Source organism: Rutidosis leptorrhynchoides, chromosome 5 (assembly GCF_046630445.1).
Source record: "Rutidosis leptorrhynchoides isolate AG116_Rl617_1_P2 chromosome 5, CSIRO_AGI_Rlap_v1, whole genome shotgun sequence".
NCBI classification, from domain to species: Eukaryota; Viridiplantae; Streptophyta; class Magnoliopsida; order Asterales; family Asteraceae; genus Rutidosis; species Rutidosis leptorrhynchoides.
Genome location: NC_092337.1, coordinates 133096594 through 133118455, shown reverse-complemented (window position 1 = coordinate 133118455; position 21862 = coordinate 133096594). Strand labels below are relative to the sequence as shown.

The following is a 21862-nucleotide window of genomic DNA, read 5'->3' as shown; positions in this document are numbered from 1 at the left end:
AAAATATACTAAAAGTTGTAAAAAGTACAATTTTTTATAAAAATATTATTTTTATATTATTTAATTATTAAAACTATTAATTTTATAAACTAATTAAACTAATTAAACTAAATATATAAAATAATAAATAAACTAAACTAAATAATAAATAATTAAAACCTATTTAGTGTTTTAAATTTAATAATAAATAATAATAATAATAATAATAATAATTATACGTAATTAATGCCTGATTAGGGCTTCCTGTGTGCCCGTGTCAGACGGCTCCGCGAGTTGCGGTGCCATGTACCAGCAAATACCGCGAGTCGCGGGAAATGAAAATTCAGATGACAGGCTGGTTTCGACAGGTTTCGGTTTTTTTATTTATTTATATATATATATATATATTGTTTTATTTTTCTGTTTTTAATTTAATTAATATATTTATATAATTTAAATAAAACTTATCTTTAAAAACTAAGATAGAAATAAAATACTTTATAATTTTATAAATAAAAATCTAAAAAAAAATTGATTTATATATATATATTTTTTTTCGTTCGGTTTTTTTTTATGTTTTAAATAAAAACAAAATATTTAAATAAGACTTATATTTTTATAAAATAAAAATAAAGAAACTTTATAAAACTTAAATATTTAACAAACTCTTAAAAATATTTATATTTTTGTTTTTCTTTTTATATTTTTTTTATATATAGCGTTGCGCTTCCGGCTCTTAAGCTAGATGTTCCCCGGCAGCGGCGCTAAATATACTTGATAGTTAAAGCTAAGGGGTATAAAATACTATTAAATTTTACTAGGAAATACTATTAAATACGATACAATTTTTACACAAGATATTTATTTATTTATAGAATGGATATACTTAAACCTTGCTACAACACTTATAGGCAGTGTACCTAATCGTACAGTAGTGTAGTTTTTAGTAAGTCCGGTTCGTTCCACATGGAATATTTTAGACAAAGCTTAACGCTATATTAGTTTTATTTTATAAAAATACAAATATATATATAAGTAATATTATTATTATAAAGGGGGGTTTTTACCGTTTAATGACCGGTTTTCGATTTTAAAAACTTTAGTCGCAGTTAAAACCTAATGTAAAATATTAAATAAATAAAAGACTTAATTTAAAGCGTAAAATAAATAACGATAATGAAATTGCAATAAATAAAAGTGCAATAAAATAAACTTGCGATAATTAAAAAATGCGATAATTAAAAAATGTGATAATTAAAAGTGCAATTCAATACAATAACAATAAATAAAAGTGCGATAATTAGAAGTGCAATTAAATATAAAATAAAGGAAATTAAATATGAAATAAAAGAATTATGCTTATTTAAACTTCCGTAATCATGATGTTTGACGTGTTGATTTTAGTTTTATACCCATGGGTTAATTGTTCTTTGTTCTGGATTATTTAATATGTCCATACGGATTAGTCCATAATAGTCCATCAGCCATAAATATAAAGAGCGAAACCCTTCGTCAAATTATTCTTATTCCCAAAGTCAAATATTTCAACTAATTGAGGATTCGAATTGTAACAAGGTTTTAATACTTTGTTTAATGAATACACCAGGTTATCGACTGCGTGTAAACCAAGGTTTTACTACTTTGTTAACAATTACACCAATTACCCTTGAATGTAATTCACCCCTGTTTCAACAAGTCTATTAACTATTAATCCAGTTCCGTGTCCGGTAAAATGAATAATTATTGGTATTTATAGATATCCTGCCCACCGTACCCAGTCAAGCGTATGTGGTTATATATAAATACGTCAAATTATAAGTTTGTATATTAAATTAACAAGGTATTGTTTAGTTAATATAAAACCCATTAATAGCCCATAGTCTAATTTCCACAAGTGTCGTTCTTTTATCCAAACCCCAATTATGGTACAAAGCCCAATTACCCAATTTTAATATTTTTAGCCCAACATCATGATTACTTTGGAATTAAATAAGCATAATAATAACTTAGCTACGAGACATTAATGAAAATAATATAAACATAACTTACAATGATTAAAAATAGCGTAGCGTTACACGGACAAAATTTCGACTTACACCCTTACAACATTCGCTAACATACCCTTATTATTAGAAATTAAAATTAAAATTAAAATATAAATATAAATATTTACGTATACATATATAGAGAGAGATTGATTTTTGATATTTAAAACGTCGAATTGCGCTGGCTTTTATAGGAATTTTCTTCCAGGGAAGCTCTGCGACTCGCGGTATTTTTATTCTTCAAACTCCGCAACTCGCGGAGTTTGTTTTTACAGCTCACACAGCCTTGGCTCCTAGCTTGCCGACGGTTTATAATATATTATATAATATATAAATAATTATAAGAATTATTTAAATATTATATTATATTTATGTGCATAGTTGACTTGTAATTTTTAGTCCGTTGCGTCGAGCGTTGAGAGTTGACTCTGGTCCTGGTTCCGGATTTTCGAACGTCCTTGCGTACAATTTAATATCTTGTACTTTGCGTTTTGAATCTTGTACTCCTGTAATTTTGAGACGTTTCTCATCAATAATTGGAACCTCTTTGATTGTATTTTGTACTTTTGAGCTTTTTGGTCGTTTGCGTCTTCAATTCGTCGAATCTGCCTTTTGTCTTCACCTTTTATTATTTAAACGAATATCACTTGTAAATAGAACAATTGCAACTAAAAGCTTGTCTTTCTTGAGGAATAATGCTATGAAATATATGTTCGTTTTTAGCATTATCACGTACCTATAAATAACCACATACACTCGATCGGACACGATGGGCGGGATATTTATATGTACGAATAATCGTTCATTTAACCGGACTCGGGAATGAATTAATAGTCACTAGAATTATTAAAACAGGGGTAAAATTATATACAAGGACACTTGGTGTAATTGTTAACAAAGTATTAAAACCTTGGGTTACACGCAGTCGATATCCTGGTGTAATTATTAAACAAAGTATTAAGACCTTGTTACAGTTTAAGTCCCCAATTAGTTGGAATATTTGACTTCGGGTATAAGAATAATTTGACGAGGACACTCGCATTTTATATTTATGACTGATGAACTGTTATGGACAAAAACCAGACGAACATATTAAATAATCCAGGACAAAGGACAATTAACCCATGGGAATAAACTAAAATCAACACGTCGAACATCATGATTACCGAAGTTTAAATAAGCATAATTCTTTTATTTTCATATTTAATTGCACTTTTAATTATCGCACTTTTATTTATTGTCATTGTATTTAATTTCACTTTTAATTATCGTACTTTTTAATTTTCTCACACTTTTATTTATCGCAATTTCATTATCGTTATTTACTTTACGTTTTAAATTAAGTTGTATTTATTTTTAATATTTTACATTAGGTTTTAACTGCGACTAAAGTTTTAAAATCGACAAACCGGTCATTAAACGGTAAACCCCCTTTTTATATATTATTATATATTATTATATATATTTTGTACAAATATAGTTATTTAAAATATAGTGTGAAATAAGCCATCTCCCAGTGGAATGAACCGGACTTACTAAAAACTATACTACTCTACGATTAGGTACACTGCCTATAGTATTGTAGCAAGATTTAGGTATATCCCATCTGTAAATAAATAATTAAAACTTGTGTAATTTGTAACGCTTTTCGTATCAAAAATATATAGTATTTCACGTACACCTCGCACGACATCAGGTACCCCGTCTCCACCTCGTCGCACTCAAGGTGATTGAGTCACCCACTCCCCACCCTCGTCGCAAAGGACCGTTTCCCCTCTATCAGTCGCATACACGACGTGTTTTAAGGCAGCCCACTTTTGTATTTATGTTAATTTTTATACCCCAAGTGACATAGGACACCACTCCCCACTTTTTCTGACTCATCAAGTCACGCCTGACATGCCAAGTGACCTGGGTCACCACACCCAGTGCTAACAACATCACATTTCATAGTTTAGTATCAGCATCATAACTAACTATATCACAAAATACACGTAAAGATAACTACTCGCTAATCATGACATTAATATCATCTAGCATAAAAATGATGGAAGGCATTATGAAAAGATAGATTAAAGGCTAGAAATACCTGTATATTAATTGGGTTCCAAAATTACAAAAGTGACAACTTCTGATGCAACTCCAATCTTCTACAGACTTCGTTTAATGCCTACTCTAGGTAATTATCGCTAATCGATAATTATATCATAATCATAGAGAGAGAAACTAGTGAGAGAATGACACTGTGAGTGAGGAAGTGTGTGGAAAAGGATGATAATTGACTCAATTTATAGACTAGGATGAGCCTGGCAGGACGTGTGTGTCTGCCGTGTGGAATGGGCTAGATGGGTACACATCCCATGTGGGACACCGGTGTGGTAGGCGAGGCGTGTAAGCAGGTAGTGTGTCACTGGATCATGGAAAGCAGTATGGGTAACCCGCGTAGGAATGGTAGCCCGTGTATCCTAGTCATGTGCTTGCTGATTTCCGGATCGTAACATGATTTCCGAGGTCATAACTTGTTTTTCACTGTTTTCGCTATAGATTCTTCGTTTTAAGTTCGTTTTCTTCTATTCTTCTTGTGTCGTCTTTGTAGTCACTTGATCTAAAAAATAAACGCTTAATTCTTCTAAAGAATTTTTTTTAATCAATTTTGGGCTTAATATCGGGGGTAAAACATGACTTTTTAGCCAATATCAGGTACAAAACTGAAATCGGTACTGCTTTCGTAAATTGGTTCGGTATTCAGTTGTTGAAATTGTGCAATTTTGGTGCGGTTCAATACCACTGTCACTTTCATCCATAGTATTGACCATAAATAGTTTATCAACAATTTTGCTTCAAAAAAGATACTCTAGGATGTTAGTTTAACTTAAAGAAAAAAAAATTTAGTACAATGAGATGACAACTATTTGAGAAAAAACACTTTGTTATATTTGTTTTAGCAATTTATTTTGTTCATATCTTTTTAATATTTTATCTTTTAATATGCAATATAAGTTAAAACATTTTTATAAGAACATATATTTTGACTCGACATGAAATTGTAAGTTATTGAGACGACCAGGACCATGATTATACGAAAATTGATCTCGAATATGTTGATGCGAATAATTCATCGATGCTGATGGGTTATTTGGGGGACGATGGTGTGGCTACGGCGGTAAGGGCATTGTGTTATTAATTGGTGATTTTTGCTTGCGTGTTTCCTCCAAGATAATCATCGAGCATGCTTCATAAAAATGACGACAATGGATCACGATGTGAGATGATGGAAGCAATACTCTTATAAGTGTCATTGAGCCTAGAAACAAGTTGATGACTGAGACGTGAGTCTTAGATTATTGATCTGACCTATTCTAATATATCGATTAGGGTTTCGAGTTCTTGACAATAAGATGACCCATTGGGGAAATTTTCAATTCGTCTATTGGTGAATTGTTGTTCGAGGTGAACTTCTCTTGATGTTTTATTATTTTGAAATATACTTTACAAGCAATATCATGCTTGTTGAGCTGTATATCTGGGTTTTAAGATAGATGATCATTCGAAGTTTTACAGTAACTCCATTTTTCACAATAACAACCAAACATTGCTATGAAAATGTGTTCTATGTTGGATTCAGTTTTGTATTATCAGTAGTAGAAGACGATGATGTGTCAGAAGAAGAAAAAATATGATCAAGAACATCATACACGGTACAATGTATAATAAAAAGTTCTACCCAATTTGCATATTGACTTTTCTCCATCTCAAAGGCAATCAGAATAAAATTCTTGATGTTATTAACGGTTATGGCCGAATGTAATTTGTGAGATTCGATCATGGTTGTGTGTTGCGAATAGAAAAAGCCGCGAAGAGAAAAAGAAGAATTGAAGAAGAAAATAGGGGAAGTAATCGGCTAGAAGAGGTATTATGCGTCTGATACCATGAAATCTAGTAACCGTGCCATTCTCATTAAACATCAACCAATATATATACAAGAGATTTACTTGGGAAACAAGAGCTCCTCTATTTTAAATAATGTATACTATTCTAGTTATCTTACTTTATGACCAAAGATTATATATGCTATTACTTTTGTAACTCGTAATCAAAAGAAACTTCATGAATCACCATACTATATGTATATAATTCATTTAAGTTTGTCTAAAAGTAAATGTATAATTTCTAAAACAAATAACATGTTGGGAATTTATGGGCCCCAAACAACAATCAACAATCAAGTATGGTGATCCCACAATCAACAAACGGACAAAATAATGCAAAAAAGTAAATGACACAAGATATTTCGTGTTTTAGTCAATGAGGACAATGTAACACGATGTGAGATGATGGAAGCAATACTATCATAATTGTCATTGAGCCCGGTAACAAGTTGAAGAACGAGAAATGTGTCTTCGATTGTTGATCCAACAATTGTAATAGATCCGCTAGAGTTTTGAGTTCTTGACAATAAGATGACCTGTTGGGGAAATTTCCAATTTGGGTATTGGTGAATCGTTGTTCGGGGTGAACTACTCTCGATGTTTTATTGTCGTGCATGTAAGATACTTTTTAAGCGATCTCGTGCTTGTTGAGCCGTAGATTGGCCGATTTTAAGATAGTATTGAGAAGATCATTCAAAATTGTATAGTAAATCCATTGTTTCATAATAGCATCCAAACATTGCTACGAAGTTGTGGACTGAGTTGGATTCAATTGTGTATTATCGTTACTAGAAGAGGATGATTTTTCGGAAGAAGGAAAAATATGATCAAGAACATGATATGCGGTATAATGTATAATAAAGAGTCCACCAAATTTCCATATTGAATTTTCTTCATCTCAAAGGCAATCAAAATAAAATTCTCTATGTTATTAACAGTTATGACCGTATGTAATTTGTAAGCTTCAAACATTGTTGTGTGTTGCGAATAGAAAAAGTCGCGAAGAAAAATGAAGAAGTGAAGAAGAAAACAGGGGAAGTAATCGACTGGAAGAGGTATTATGTGTCACGACCCTACTTTTTCCGTTATTTTTTTTGTTTATCTTTTTTCGTTTATTATTAAAATATATTATTATTTTAATAATAATAAATTCTTTATTATATGTTTTATGAATATATGTGTTCGTATTTAGAATTGTACGTTTCTACGTATCTTGGATTTCTATTTGGTAAATCATTTCGATTTTCAAACCAATAATCAGACTTTCGCGATTTTCGAATCCAAATTATTTTATTTATGATACTTCTATATCATATGAGTTTATAAGATATTTCTATATTTTATTTTTCGTGTGTGCGTGTTCTTCCCGATTATTTAATCGCGTAGCGGTGTTTTTCCGAATCGGGATCCGTCCGGGCTTTCGGGCCACAAGCTATTGATCAATACTTCAAAGTGGGCTAAAGGGAGCCCATCCCTTAGCCCCATTTGGCCGAAACTCCCATTAGGGAGGGGAGTAGTGTGTCATTTTTGCAAACTAGTATACTTAAACCAAAAACCTCACTACTTCATTTCACCTTAACCTAATCATTTAATTTTTCTCCTCTCCTCTCCTTTTTCCTTTCTTGGCTTTCGACACCATCTCCATCACCATCATCATCATCATTCATCAAAAATCTTAGCTTGAATCAAAGGGCTTCTTACATAAACGGATTCTACTCTTCGAGCTCTACGCGTCTATATCACTTGATTGTTGATTAGGGTATAAACATAAACCCTATCCTTTTCATTTTCATCTTATTTTACTAATTTTATATGTATGTTGATGTATTAGTGCTTGTATGTTGTTGTATTGTTGATATTATGCTTAGAAATGCTCAATTGCGTATGTTTTCGGTTGATCAAATTGTGGACATAAGCTTTATTGATATAATCAGTTTTTTTGTCTCATGTTTTTGGTTAATTAAAGTGTCTCAATGAATTCCTCTCTTTGAGTACATAATTTTAGGCTTTAGATTCGTCTCGTTTCGAGTTACGCATCAAAATCTACGATTGATTTAAGGTTTTGTAAAGATTGAAATGAATAACTTTTGAGACCGGGTTTTGGTCCGACTTTGGGACCATAATCTAAGATTTTAGGGTGTACCATTGGGTTAGGATTGATGATTGGATGAACTTTCATGTTCGGGTCATCAAAATCGGAGCAACGGATCACCCGGAATGATTAAAACAAGTTTTGAAACGGATTAAAAGTGATGCTTGGTATATGGCTGTTCATCACGAATTTTAAAGCTGAATTGGGATGTTCTTGAGCATCCTAAGGTGTCGGGATGGTTTGTTAGACGAGGATATATATATATATATATATATATATATATATATATATATATATATATATATATATATATATATATATATATATATATAAGACTCTTCAAAAATCGACACCCGAAGCTCAAGTTATGACCCGACGAAATTTTAATAAAACTTATGATTATGAAATTGAACTAAGGTATATAAATAATGATTTTCATTATTATTAAATTACTTAGGTTATAAAAGTTATTATTATTATTAATTAATACTTATGATATAAATGTATTATATCATTTAATAATTATATTATGATTTAATTATTCATATAATTAAACTTATGATTTAATAATACAATTATTATTCATGGGAGACTTATGTTAAGTATAAAACTTATGATATAAGATTATAATATCAAGACTTATAATAAAGATTAAATATTTATTTATTTATTATAAGACTTAGTTATCAATTATTTATGATACAATTTAATTATTAAATAATAATTATAATAAAATACTTATGATATGTGTAACATTTCATAATTAATTTAAGATACATATATTTTTTGACTAATAATTCATTATTAATTAATAATACTTATGATATGACTAATGTTTAATTAATTAATTAAATACTTATGCTATATATATTATATCATTTAAACTTATAATAACTTTATAATTCAATTTAATTTAATTAAACTTATGATATGACTAGTTTATACAAATATTATTTTAAATAATATTATAGCTTATATTTTAATATGATTTACACTTTAAACTTTAAGGTTGACTAATTTTGCTCGAGGTTGACTTGAGTTGACTTTGACCTTCAGTTGACTTTGACTTTCAGTTGACTTTTGTTGACTTTTCTAAATAAGGAAACAATCTATTTAATGAAACAATCTAAATAAGGAAATTTTCTAAAGGAGGAAACTTTCTAATTATAGAAACTTTTCAAAAATAGAAACTTTCCAAAAATAGGAACTTTCCAAAAATAGAAACTTTCTAAAAATAGAAAGTACGTGTTTTACGCTGTCCTGATTGTATCGAATCATACCGATTGCTGATCTTTGCTTTACTACAACAAACACTATGATTAACATACTAAGACTTGACCTAAGTTAGTTATCTATATCGACCTGCTTTATTTTTAAGTCAGAGTTGTGATCATTCTTGATCATTTGCCTTTGATGTTCGCATACTTTTTTTCCTTTTTGCTTCGTTTGCTTAAGGTGAGTTATAGTCCCATTTTTCATACTATTTTAAAGTATTTTGGGATGAGATTACATGCAACTTTTGTTTTACATTTTAGACACAAGTGGAAATTAAATTAAATTATTTATTGTGAGTTGAACAAAAATATTCCCTAATCTGGTAATTGTAATCACTGATTTCTACTGGCGAATGTGAATCCTATGGATACATCTATCGGGCTTGACAGCTCCATTTCGTGTTAGTCGCGCTAGCAATTTATAATCGGAATGCATTAGTACTTCGTATTTTTTTGAAGATACACCTGTTCAGTGTATATTGTTGTATGTTAAGGGTAAGGAATGGTTAAGTGATTACCAGGTGGCTCACGGGTTAATGGAATAATGTTTTTATGTTTTCTAACATTTGAAATCTTGTGGTCTAAATCTTATACGTTATTTAAACCTATAATTCACTCAATATTTTTGTTGACAGTTTACTCGCATGTTTTCTCAGGTACTTGATTGATTGCTTCCGCTGTTCTTAGAGAGTCTGCATATTGTTTGCAGCTTTTGTTAAGCATTTAAACTTGCATTCTATTTTGGTGACATTAAATTGTGGGTGTTTATTGACATGGTTTTGGTCAACTTTTGTTATTTACTTATGTTGGTTTTTCTAAACTTACATTTATTACAGGTTTTGTTTATAGGAAATCATTTTTTATTAAATAAAAAATGCAATGTTATTTACTAAATTCATTTAAGATCAAGCAGTAGGACCAAGTGACGGAGCCGTTAAGGGTACTTGGCGGGTCATAACATTATGTGTATGATACCCTGAAATCTATTAACCGTGCATTTCCCATTAAACATCAACCAATATATATACAAGAGATTTACTTGGGAAGCAAGACTTCCTCTATTTTAGGAATGTATACTATTCTAGTTATAATACAATTACCTTAGTTGATTACCAAAGATTATATAACCTAACTCGTAATCGAAAGAAAGTGCATGAATTACCATAATAGACGTATAAAATATCATTTTAGTTTGTCTACAAATAATTGTATAATTTCTAAAACAAATAACATGTTGGAAATTTATGGACCCCAAACAAAAATCGCCAATCATGTATGGTGATCCCACAATCAACAAACGGACAAATTAATGCAAGAAAAGTATTGACACAAGATATTACGTGGTTATATGCAAATGTTGTGATTGCTTTAGTCCACGGTCAACTAGAGAGATTTTTTATTGATTTTTCGTGCTGAACATATCCGATCCTGCAATCAACATGCTATCAACATAAAGTAACAATATAACATAGGAGGACTGAATTTCTTGAAGTAACAACAATGATCCAAATTGCTTCTCGTGAAGCCACTTTTAGGCAAATGAGCCTTGTTGAAACCCCTTAATTACCAAACGAGCCTTGTACCGCTTTTCCCCGTTCAATTAATCCTTAACCCGAAAGAACCATTCGTTATGCAACACCCTTTTATTAGGAGGTAATTTTACTAGGGAGCATGTCTCATTCTTTATAAGTGACCCCATCTCTCCTTTCATATCAAGCTCCTACTTTACGGATTCTTTAGATTGTCTTGCTTCCAACTAACTCTTGGGTTCACCATTTTCGGTATAGAGCAAATGGTTTGCCAATGAAGAAAAGCTAACCGTAGGTTTGCGCATTATACTTGATCATCTTAATGGTGAAGTCATAGGTAGTGGTAATTGAGTTACATCACCATCATCTTCACCCTAGAGCTCCCACTATTTTCAGACCTAGCATCACTCTCCGAATCTTCTTCATCGTTTGAATCCTCACCGTTAATTGGCAGTTCAATAGTTTCCGAACTCCCACTAGAACCTGTATTACCATCAACAAATTCATCAAACATAACTGGATCATGATTAGAATTAAACTTTACCTTTGTGCCATACAACAAGCTTTCATCAAAAGTAATATCTTGACTACGAATCACTTTTCTCACCTCGTTATCCCAACACCTATAACCCACATCATCCAATCCATACCTGATAAATGTGCATATTCTTGATTTAGCTTCAACCTTGTCTTTGTTGATTTCTTTAGTTTTCACATACACATTACACTCGAAAAATCTTAAGTGAGCCAAACTCACCTTTTTACCGGTCCATTCTTCCTCTGGATTTTGAAACTCTAAGGGTGTTGAGGATCCTCTATTAATCAAATAAGCTGTCGTATTTACGGAATCCACCCAAAACATCTTGGGTAGACCCTCGTTTAGCCTCATACTCCTAGCACGCTCATTTAGCATCAGATTCATGTGTTCGACAACCCCATTGTGTTGTGGTGTTTCCGAAACTGTTTTTAACATATGAATACCATGTTCCACACAATAGTCTTTAAACTCCTTACTATTATATTCTCCTCCATTTTCAGATTTCAAGAACTTAACTTTCAAGTTAGTCTCGTTTTCAGCAACCCTCTCACAAAAAAACTAGCAATTATGTCGGGTTTAACTTTAAGAAAATAAACCCATACCTTTCTTGTAGAGTCATCAATGAAGGTGACATAGTAGCGAGAATAACCGTGAGACTCGATAGTTGTAGGTCCATAAACATCATAATGCACAAGTTCAAGCTTCTCCTTCTTTGGCATAGTTCCTGATTTCCTGAACGACGCCTTATTTTTCTTATCCAAAGTACATGGTTCCCAAAACCCAATATCCACTTTCTTCAAATCCGGAATCTTCCCAATGGAAACTAGCAACTTCATTCCTTTGTCACTCATATGTCCGAGTCATCGGTTCCATATAGTATAATCGACCCATACGTTACTCGTCACGTTAACTTTATCATCATCAAATAACTCGACCATGTATAAAATTCCCTTTTTATGTCCTGGAGCTGCGACACAATCATCCTTTTTGACTCACCACTTGCAATCACCAAAGGTAGTATGATTACCTTCTTCATCCAATTGACCAATCGAGATAAGCTTTCATTTTAAATTCGGAATATACCTCACATCCGTCAACACCCATTCGGATCCATAAGATCTCTACAAAATCATATCTCCAATGCCTTTTATGTGTAAGCGTTTGTCATACGCCAGTCTCACCTTCCCCCGATACGCCTTAAAATTCATCATCATCTCCTTGCTAGATTAGCATGTAATGATGCACCTGAATCCATGATCCAAGCTTCAATCGAATGTTAAACACAACACACTAAAGCATCATCTGTATCTCTTGAAATGAAGCTTACCCTAGCATTATCCGCCTTCAGATTCTTACATTGAGTGCTAAAGTAACCCTTTTGATTGCAAATCCAACAAAACCACAGATTCGTTGAAATGCCCCGTTCATATCGATTATATACGTTACATAATAAATGATTTCATTGCGAGGTATTTGACCTCAAAATAATACATTTTACAAACATTGCATTCGTTTTTAAAAGACAAACTTTCATTACAACGAAAGTTGACAGGCATGCATACCATTTCATAATATATCCAAACAATAATCGTGACGAGATACTCTGGAAATGAGAGAGAAAATGGTGTCTCGAACAGGTTCGCTGGTAAGTGCTTCAGGTTCTTCGCCAAGAGGGAAATGTGGTGGATGGAAGGCATCACCTTCTTCTTGTCTCCAGTGACTAAGTAGACTATGAACCCATCCTCAATTTATCCAGAATAGATGATGGCTAATTGGTTGATCCATTCCAGTCACACTGCTTTCGGAGCTTGAGTGGAAATCCATATCGGAATTCGAGGAACTTGAACGGATTGCTGCATCCATATTGTATTGTCAGGGAAATGATTTTTGATATGAAATAGATTATAGGATTTAGATTGGTATTCTTCAATACATAATTTACATATGTATATAGAATACCAAAATTCCATAAATCATGGAGGAATCTTTGGAAGATGTCAGGTAAAGTTTACAGTAACATATATGCTAAGATATGAATTTGTATGTACACTATCTATGCAATAAATGCAGGAAAACGTGTCTAGATTTAAGAATGATAAGCAGTAATTTTCTACAAGAAGTGATAAGCAAAACTTTTTGACATACAGCTAAGGTCGAAGTCCAGACTCACTAATGTATCTTAATAACTATCTGTTAGACACACTAATGCAAGACCTGGTTCTCTAAGACCACAGCTCTGATACCAACTGAAATGCCCCGTTCATATCGCTTATAAAAGTTACATAATAATTGATTTCATTGCGAGGTATTTGACCTCTAAATAATACATTTTACAAACATTGCATTCGTTTTTAAAAGACAAACTTTCATTACATCGAAAGTTGACAGGCATTCATACCATTTCATAATATATCCAAACTATAAATGACTTAATAATAATCTTGTTGAACTCAACGACTCGAATGCAACGTCTTTTGAAATATGCCATGATGATTCCAAGTAATATCTTTAAAATGATCAAATGCACAACGAAAGATTTCTTTCATACCTGAGAATAAACATGCTTAAAAGTGTCAACCAAAAGGTTGGTGAGTTCATTAGTTTATCATAATCAATCATTTTCATAATTTAAATAGACCACAAGATTTTCATTTTTATAAACAGAATCCTCTCGTCTACATAAAGATAAAATCATTCATATGGTGAACACCTGGTAACCGACCTTAATAAGATGCATATATAATATCCCCAAAACAGAATCCTCTCGTCTGTATAAATAAAGTCAAAGTACTAAAGCAGTTCAAATTCTCTGACTGGGGCTTGTTAGTGCCCATAGATCTATCTTTAGGATTCGCGTTAATTAGGTAACAGAATCCTCTCATCTGTTTTCCTAATTCTTAGGTTACCAAGCTAAAAGGGGTGATATTCGGTCTAATAATCCAGCCATGGAATGTAGTTTTAAGTACTTGTGTCTTTTTCATAAAACAGTTATAAAAACAGCGCATGTATTCTCAGTCCCAAAAATATATATTGCAAAAGCATTTAAAAATGGAGCAAATGAAACTCACAAACTGTATTTCATAGTAATTACGCATATGACAGCACTGAACAAGTGCAAGGTTGGCCTCAGATTCACGAACCTATATATATATTTATATGTTGGTCAAAATCGGTCTAACAATTTAGGTCAAGTCGTAGTGTACCACAATCTTAATGCTCAAGACCGATATGCAAAAGGCAACAAAAGTCAACTTGACTCAAAATGACTTCCAAAATCTATACATGTTTATTATATAACTTAAATATAGTCGTTTTATATATTTAAATATATTTATCAGATTTTATTAGAGTAAATAATACAAGTCATTTATTAATAAATAAAAATTTATATTAAAATTTATATATGATAAAAATATACTTTTATATATCTCAAGTAATAAAATTTATACAGTTCACTCAATATCATAAAAATTTAGTGGTATGTATTATTAATGTAATTATATTACGTGTGGGAAAAATATCTTTGTATCACATATTTATTTGATAAAATAATATTGATAATAATAATAATGAGTAAAAGTTGTATTATTTTATAACAATAACAATTATTATTATTCTACTAATAATAATAACAATATTTATATTTACTAATGATGATACGAGTATTAATTATAATAAAATTATAATTCTAAACATGATAATTTTAATAATAACGATACTTTTTAATATTAACTGTAATAATAATAATAATATTTTATATAAAAAGAATAATTCTATTTAAAATGATAATTTTTAATAATAATAATAATAATACTATAATGATAATAATAATGATATTTTATAATAACAATGATATTTCTATTAAAATGATAATTTTAATAAAAATGATAGTTTTAATATTAATGATACTTTAATAATAATAATGATAAAAATGAATGAAAACAATATTTTTATCTAAATCAATATCTTACAATATTTTAATTTCATCATGATACTTATACTCATTATTTCCTAATCAATTTGTTTAATAGCTTTTAGTAATCTTTTATATCACATTCATAATAATGATAATAATATTAATAATAATAATTAAATGATACTAATATTAGTTTTATTGATAATGATACTGATAATAATAATTATAATAATAGTAATGATAATACTAATAATTATAATAATAATAATAATAATAATAATAATAATAATAATAATAATAATAATAATAATAATAATAATAATAATAATAATAATAATAATCATCATAATAATATTAATATTAATAATAATATCCTTAGTGATAGTATTAATAATAACAATAACAATTTTAATGATAATACTCATATTGATAACGATAATGATAATAATAATAATAATATAATAATAATAGTTAATAGATAATAATAATAATAATAACGATAACCATAACGACGATAGTAATAATAATAATATTAGAATTAATGATAATTCAGTTGAACATATCTTTTAATCTGTTCATCGAAACCATACGATATCTAATGAAAAGTTATTAGTTTTTCGCCAGCTTTCCAACGACATGTATATCATATACCTTATCTCAGTAGCATATGTATCAAATTCATGATTTATCGTAAACTATTTAACGACAAAATTAAACATACAAGCTTGCATAATCATATATACTCGAGCACTAGTCAGGGATACACTATTAATATATAAAAGATAAGATATGAATGCTCACGTATCAATATTGTAATTCAATATTGCAGGAAAGTACGTAGACGCAACGGAGAAGATAAACAATAGGTTGGCCTCACAAACAAAACCCCCGAACAATACCCATAACATCCATAGCTATAACTCATAACTTCCTTAGCTCTAACCCGCTCGAAAAACCCGTTTGAAATAACTCGTCCATAACCTCGTCGTAGTATTTTATGTATAATAATACTAATAATAATACTCATAAATAATATTAATTTTAATAGTAATAGTAATAATAATAATAATAATAATAATAATAATAATAATAATAATAATAAAAATAATAATAATAATAATAATATAAATATATAGAGAGCAGAGATAGATGAGAGGATTAGTGTGTTTTTCAATTCGTCCGAAGAGTCGAGTATTTAAACAACTTTTGCTGAATCAAGACCCCATGCGATCGCATGGGTTTGATGTGTAATGGCCATGCGATCACATGGCATGTAAATCCTGCTCACAATTATTTAAAACATGGGCTGACGACAGTTTTATTATTATTTAATATATAATATATTTAATATATATAATTATATATATATATATATATATATATATATATATATATATATATTATATTATATTTACATGCATAGTTAAGTTGTAATTTTAGTTCCGATAATTCGTACGTTGCCGCTCGACATATGTCCTGGTTCCGGTTTTTCGAACGCCCTTTCGTAAGCTATAAATCTTGTACTTTACGTTTCGTGTATCGAACCTTTATCAATAACAATACTCAAATCAATGAAAAATATCCCACTCGAAGTGTAACTTATTAATTTGAGTGTTTTGATCATTTGCTTCTTTAAATCATCGCTTCGCTATATATATATATATATATATATATATATATATATATATATATATATATATATATATATATATATATATATATATATATATATATATATATATATATATATATATGATAGTATTATTTTAAATCAAAACATTTTATATCAAAGTTAAATTGTATCATTTTGAATATATATATATATATATATATATATATATATATAAATAAATATTCATTTAGAAATATAAATTTATATATATTAAAAATATTTATTTAATAACATAATATTTAGTTTTTTAAATACTAAATATATTTCAAAGTATAATTTAAGATCGTTTACATAACTAATTTAATAATTATATATATATTCATTATTCATAAACACGTTTTAAATATACGTTGCGAGTTATATATATATTTAATAATTAATATACCAAACTATTCAAAATTTTTTGGGTAATGGGTTTTACTCGGTGAATCTTATTAAAAAGAATAAAAAATGTTTACAAATACGCACAAACGGTTATAGGTGAATCCTATAACCTCTCAAAAAACCAAGCTACATCTAGCCAAACATAGACTCAAGAGCTAAACAGCCCACTTACACACATATCATAAAAAGACTCAAGATATCTTCAAATCCGATTTCAATCTTAGCATCTGTGGAGTCTTCTTCCAATTGATGGTCATTAAATTCAACCTAATAGTAGCATAAATGTCTTTATAAACTTGATCCACCGATTTCTTTTTCTTCTTAAACAAGCGATTGTTTCTCTCCTGCCACACACTATATACAGTAGGCGCAAATAACAACTTGACCACAATGATTCGAGCAATCCTTCTTTTAGCAAATGGGCTAACCAGCAATGTAAAATCTTTCCATGAATTGCTAAAAATAGGAAATTCCATATGATTTTTCACATGATTCCAAACCTGAAGAGAAAACGGGCAATTGAAGAACAAATGATCATGTGAATCTGAAACCTGCTCACATAACGAACAAAGCAAAACTTGATTCTCCGAAACTTCCCAATGTTTGAGCTTGTCATGAGTCTTTAGCTTTTCTCCCATAAGCAGCCACATAACAAAAGCATGCTTAGGAATGTTATTCGAGAACCAAACAACCGAAGCCCACGGGACCTGATTGGATTTGTTGCGAATAGACTCCCATACAAGGTGGACCGAGAAATCCTGTAAATTACCATCAATATCACGCCATTTAATAGCGTCTGGGACCGAAGAAAGATCCGGGGCTGCAATCATGGAAAGTTGAGGAAACCGAGACAACCAACTAACTGGCCAATTCATATTATTTGCTAGAACCATATCCTTGATCGAGAATGAAGGATCAAAACCCTCCTGGTATATCGTTCTAGTTGAAACTAAATCTGCGAGAGGGCCAAAGTCACACCATATATCGTACCATATCGAAGTAATCTCACCATTATTAACAATATGAATGAATTTTCCTTTAACTAGCTCACGAACTTCAAGAATTTTCCGCCAACTCCAACTGGAATTTGGCTGCGTATCAATGTTCCAAAAGATTCGACCTGCAAGCTTATGAGTGTGAATCTAACGGACCCATAAGGAATCTTTGTGTGAGATAAGCCTCCATATATGAGTCGAAATAAGAGCTGAGTTCCACTCGGAAAGACTCTTTATCCCCAAACCTCCTTCAGTTTTTGGTAAGCAAACATCTTTCCATTAACTTTCGGATTTCCTTTTTTGAGCGTACCTTGGCAACATAAGAATCCTCTCATCAAGGATTCAATTTCTTTTAACGTAGCACATAGAAGGACGAAAACGGATTTCCAATAAACTTGCATTGAAGACAAAACTGAAACAATCAGTTGAAGTCTACCTGCAAAAGACAAAAAGCAATTTTTCCAGTTCTCCACCCTATTCCTTATATTGTCGACAAGAACCTTACAATCACAATAGTAAAGACGTGAAGAAATCAATGGAACTCCTAAATATTTAACTGGAAGCGATCCTTCCTCAAATGGCAAAATATTTAGAATCAGGTCTTTCGTGCTTTGTCGCACATTAGCAAAATAAGCTGTACTTTTCGGCAAACTTGGGACTAAACCGGACCAAGCTGTGAATTGGTGAGGAGTTTCGCTTATAGTAGTAACAGATACCACATCCACGTGAGAGAAAATAAATAAATCATCTACAAAACACAAATTAATAATCTGTTGTTCTTCACACTTCGGATGATATTTAAATCCATCTGTCATTCTAGCCAGTGTTGTAAATCTCCCGAGATCTCCCCGAGATCTCCCCCGAGATCTAGTTTTTTGAAGGAAACCGAGACGAGATGTTCATCTCCCGAGATTTCTCGGTCAACGAAGTCAAACTTAGTCAAAGCCATGATTTCTCGAATTTTCTTGCTAATCTGTAAGATTTTCTCGTAAAATTCATAATTTCTAAGATTTTCTCGTTCATTTCTCGGATATTTTTGTAAAATCTCGTAAAAATGTATATAAATATACATATATTTATGTTTTATGTATATTTTTATTAAAAAAACTATAAAGTCATCGTCCGAGATCTCCCCGAGATTATTCCGAGATGCCGAGATCTCCCTAAAAATGTCCAAACGAGATCTCTCCGAGATCTGAATTCTCCAACCTTGATTCTAGCTGAACGTGCAAATAAAAGAGACAAAATTTCCATGACCATCGTAAACAAATACGGAGACAGAGGATCTCCCTGACGTAACCCTTGCTTACCTTTAAAGTAACCATGTAACTCACCATTAATATTAAGCAAAAACGAGACAGTTGAAATGCATTTCATAATCTATCTCACCATGACACGATGAACACCGAACCGAGTCAAGACTACTTCCAGAAAATCCCATCTAACGGTATCATAAGCCTTTTGAATATCAACTTTAAAAGCACATCTTGGGACACCCGTATGTAAATGGTAATTTCACATTAGCTCTTGAGTAAGAAGAATATTATCAGAAATTCTGCGACCCGGAACGAACGCCGATTGATTAATATTAATAATATCATCAAGAACCTCCTTTATACTATTAGCAATAATTTTACTAATGCATTTGTAGAGGATATTACAACAAGCAATCGGGCGATAGTCAGTAACTTTGCTTGGAGTTTCAACCTTTGGAATCAAAGCAATAACCGTATGGTTAATTTCAGTCAGTAATTGGCTTAGAGAAAAAGTCTTGAACAACTCTAACAATATCATCACCAATAATATTCCACGTAGACATGAAAAACTCGGTGGTATAGCCATCAGGACCAAGCGACTTATTGTTCCCAATATCAAAGATTGCGGATTTAATTTTCGCTGCTAGAACTGGTCATATCAAATAAGTATCTTTATCATGAGAAATCTTACGAGTAAATAAATTACCTGGAATGTCAATCGGGGTGGAGTTCGAGGAATTACCCAGGAAGTTCGTGAAATGCGAGACAAAACATGCTGGTACATCTCGCCCCTCCACAATGTTGCCCATATTATCTTCCACTGTGAGAATATGATTTCTATGTTGTTTGCCTTTAACCACTTTATGAAAGAAACTAGTATTATTATCACCCACATGCAACCATTCAATCTTCGATTTTTGTTGCAAAAATCGTTCCTCATCAATAACCGCAGAGTTATACGCATGAAGTAAGTGGCAATGTTCTTCTCTTGCATCATTAGAAAAAGGATCCGAATCAAGCCAAATTTGAGCTTGATCAAGTTCAAGCCGTAGCTGCACAACATGGTTATGAACATTACCTTGCTGCCACATAAATCATCTAAGAGGTTTCTTTAAATCATGCAGCTTTTTAACAACTTGGAACATAGAGTGACCAACAAGAACCCTTTGCCATCCTTTCAACACAATATCATCAAAACCCTCTTTATAAACAATGAAATTAGAAACTTAAACGATTTAATATTCGAGTTGTACAAAGTTGGAATTTTCAACACCGCCGGACTATGATCATAGATCCGATACGAAAGAAATACAGCATGAGCATTCAAAAATTCGTTAATAAATATATCATTAGCCATAATTCTATCAATCTTTTTTAAGATACCTTCTGAAGCATTAGGTCTTTGATTCCAAGTAAAATGGAGACCCGACTGAGAAACATCACTCATCCTCATATGATCAACACATTCCTGAAATTCTCGCATAGCCAATGTAACATTAGACCCACCTGCTGTTGAATCTTCAAGATTAAGAGAAACATTAAAGAATCCCATAATCACCCAAGGGTGGTTTCCCACAAAAATAGTATGCTTACACAAATTGTCCCATAAGTCTCGACGATGAATATAGTAGTTTTTGGCATAGACAATAGAGACATATGTGCGTTTGTCCTCACGAACAAAATGGATTAAACAGTGAACAACCTGATCCGACATATCAATCACAATAACATTCACTACAAGTGGATTCCAACCCATAATGATACGTGTACCACCTTGACATAAATTATTATTAGATGTCCATTGCCATTGGCGAAACACCGATGTACAGATATTACTAAGTTTACTTAAATCAACATGAAACTCCAAAATAGCGCAAAAACATAATTTTTTACCCGTAACCACTTCTCGAATCTCTTTCTATTTCTGGATGCAATTCAACCCTCGAATATTCCATGTAGCAAGGCTATTCATTAGGAAACTTTTTATAAGGTGTGCGTGCACCTTTAAAATTGTCCCCAAAATCAGGAGGATCCTTTTGGAATCCTTCTACGTCACTTTCCTCATCCTGTAATGCTTTATCCGGGAACTTTTGGATATCGACAGTATTATCATCATCCACGCCTAACGCACTGAAAGCATTACTTGTTTCCACCACTTCTTTATTATGAGAGGTACTAGGGATATGCTGCGATGTACTAGCTGAGTGCTTAGTATGTTGCGATCGGTTAACAGGCATATACACTAGTTTCTGC

At 31.3% G+C, this 21862-nt stretch overlaps 1 protein-coding gene across 1 annotated transcript; it reads right to left on the bottom strand.

The window, feature by feature from the left end:
• Positions 1–20094: 20094 nt before the first annotated feature.
• On the bottom strand, positions 20095–21365 carry LOC139849032 (uncharacterized). Its single transcript, XM_071838709.1, has 3 exons — positions 20808–21365; positions 20316–20661; positions 20095–20258 (listed from the first exon to the last, which is right to left on the bottom strand). Exons 1-3 carry the CDS (start codon positions 21363–21365, stop codon positions 20095–20097), a joined length of 1068 nt encoding a protein of 355 aa, XP_071694810.1.
• Between the last annotated feature and the right edge of the window lie 497 nt (positions 21366–21862).

Coding starts and splice junctions, on each gene's coding strand:
- LOC139849032 (XM_071838709.1), bottom strand. CDS start 21,365: ATGGGTTGGAATCCACTTGTAGTGAATGTTATTGTGATTGATATGTCG. Junction 20,662..20,807: donor TTTCATTGTTTATAAAGAGG/GTTTTGATGATA, acceptor CATGTTGTGCAG/CTACGGCTTGAACTTGATCA. Junction 20,259..20,315: donor CACCCCGATTGACATTCCAG/GTAATTTATTTA, acceptor TGATATGACCAG/TTCTAGCAGCGAAAATTAAA.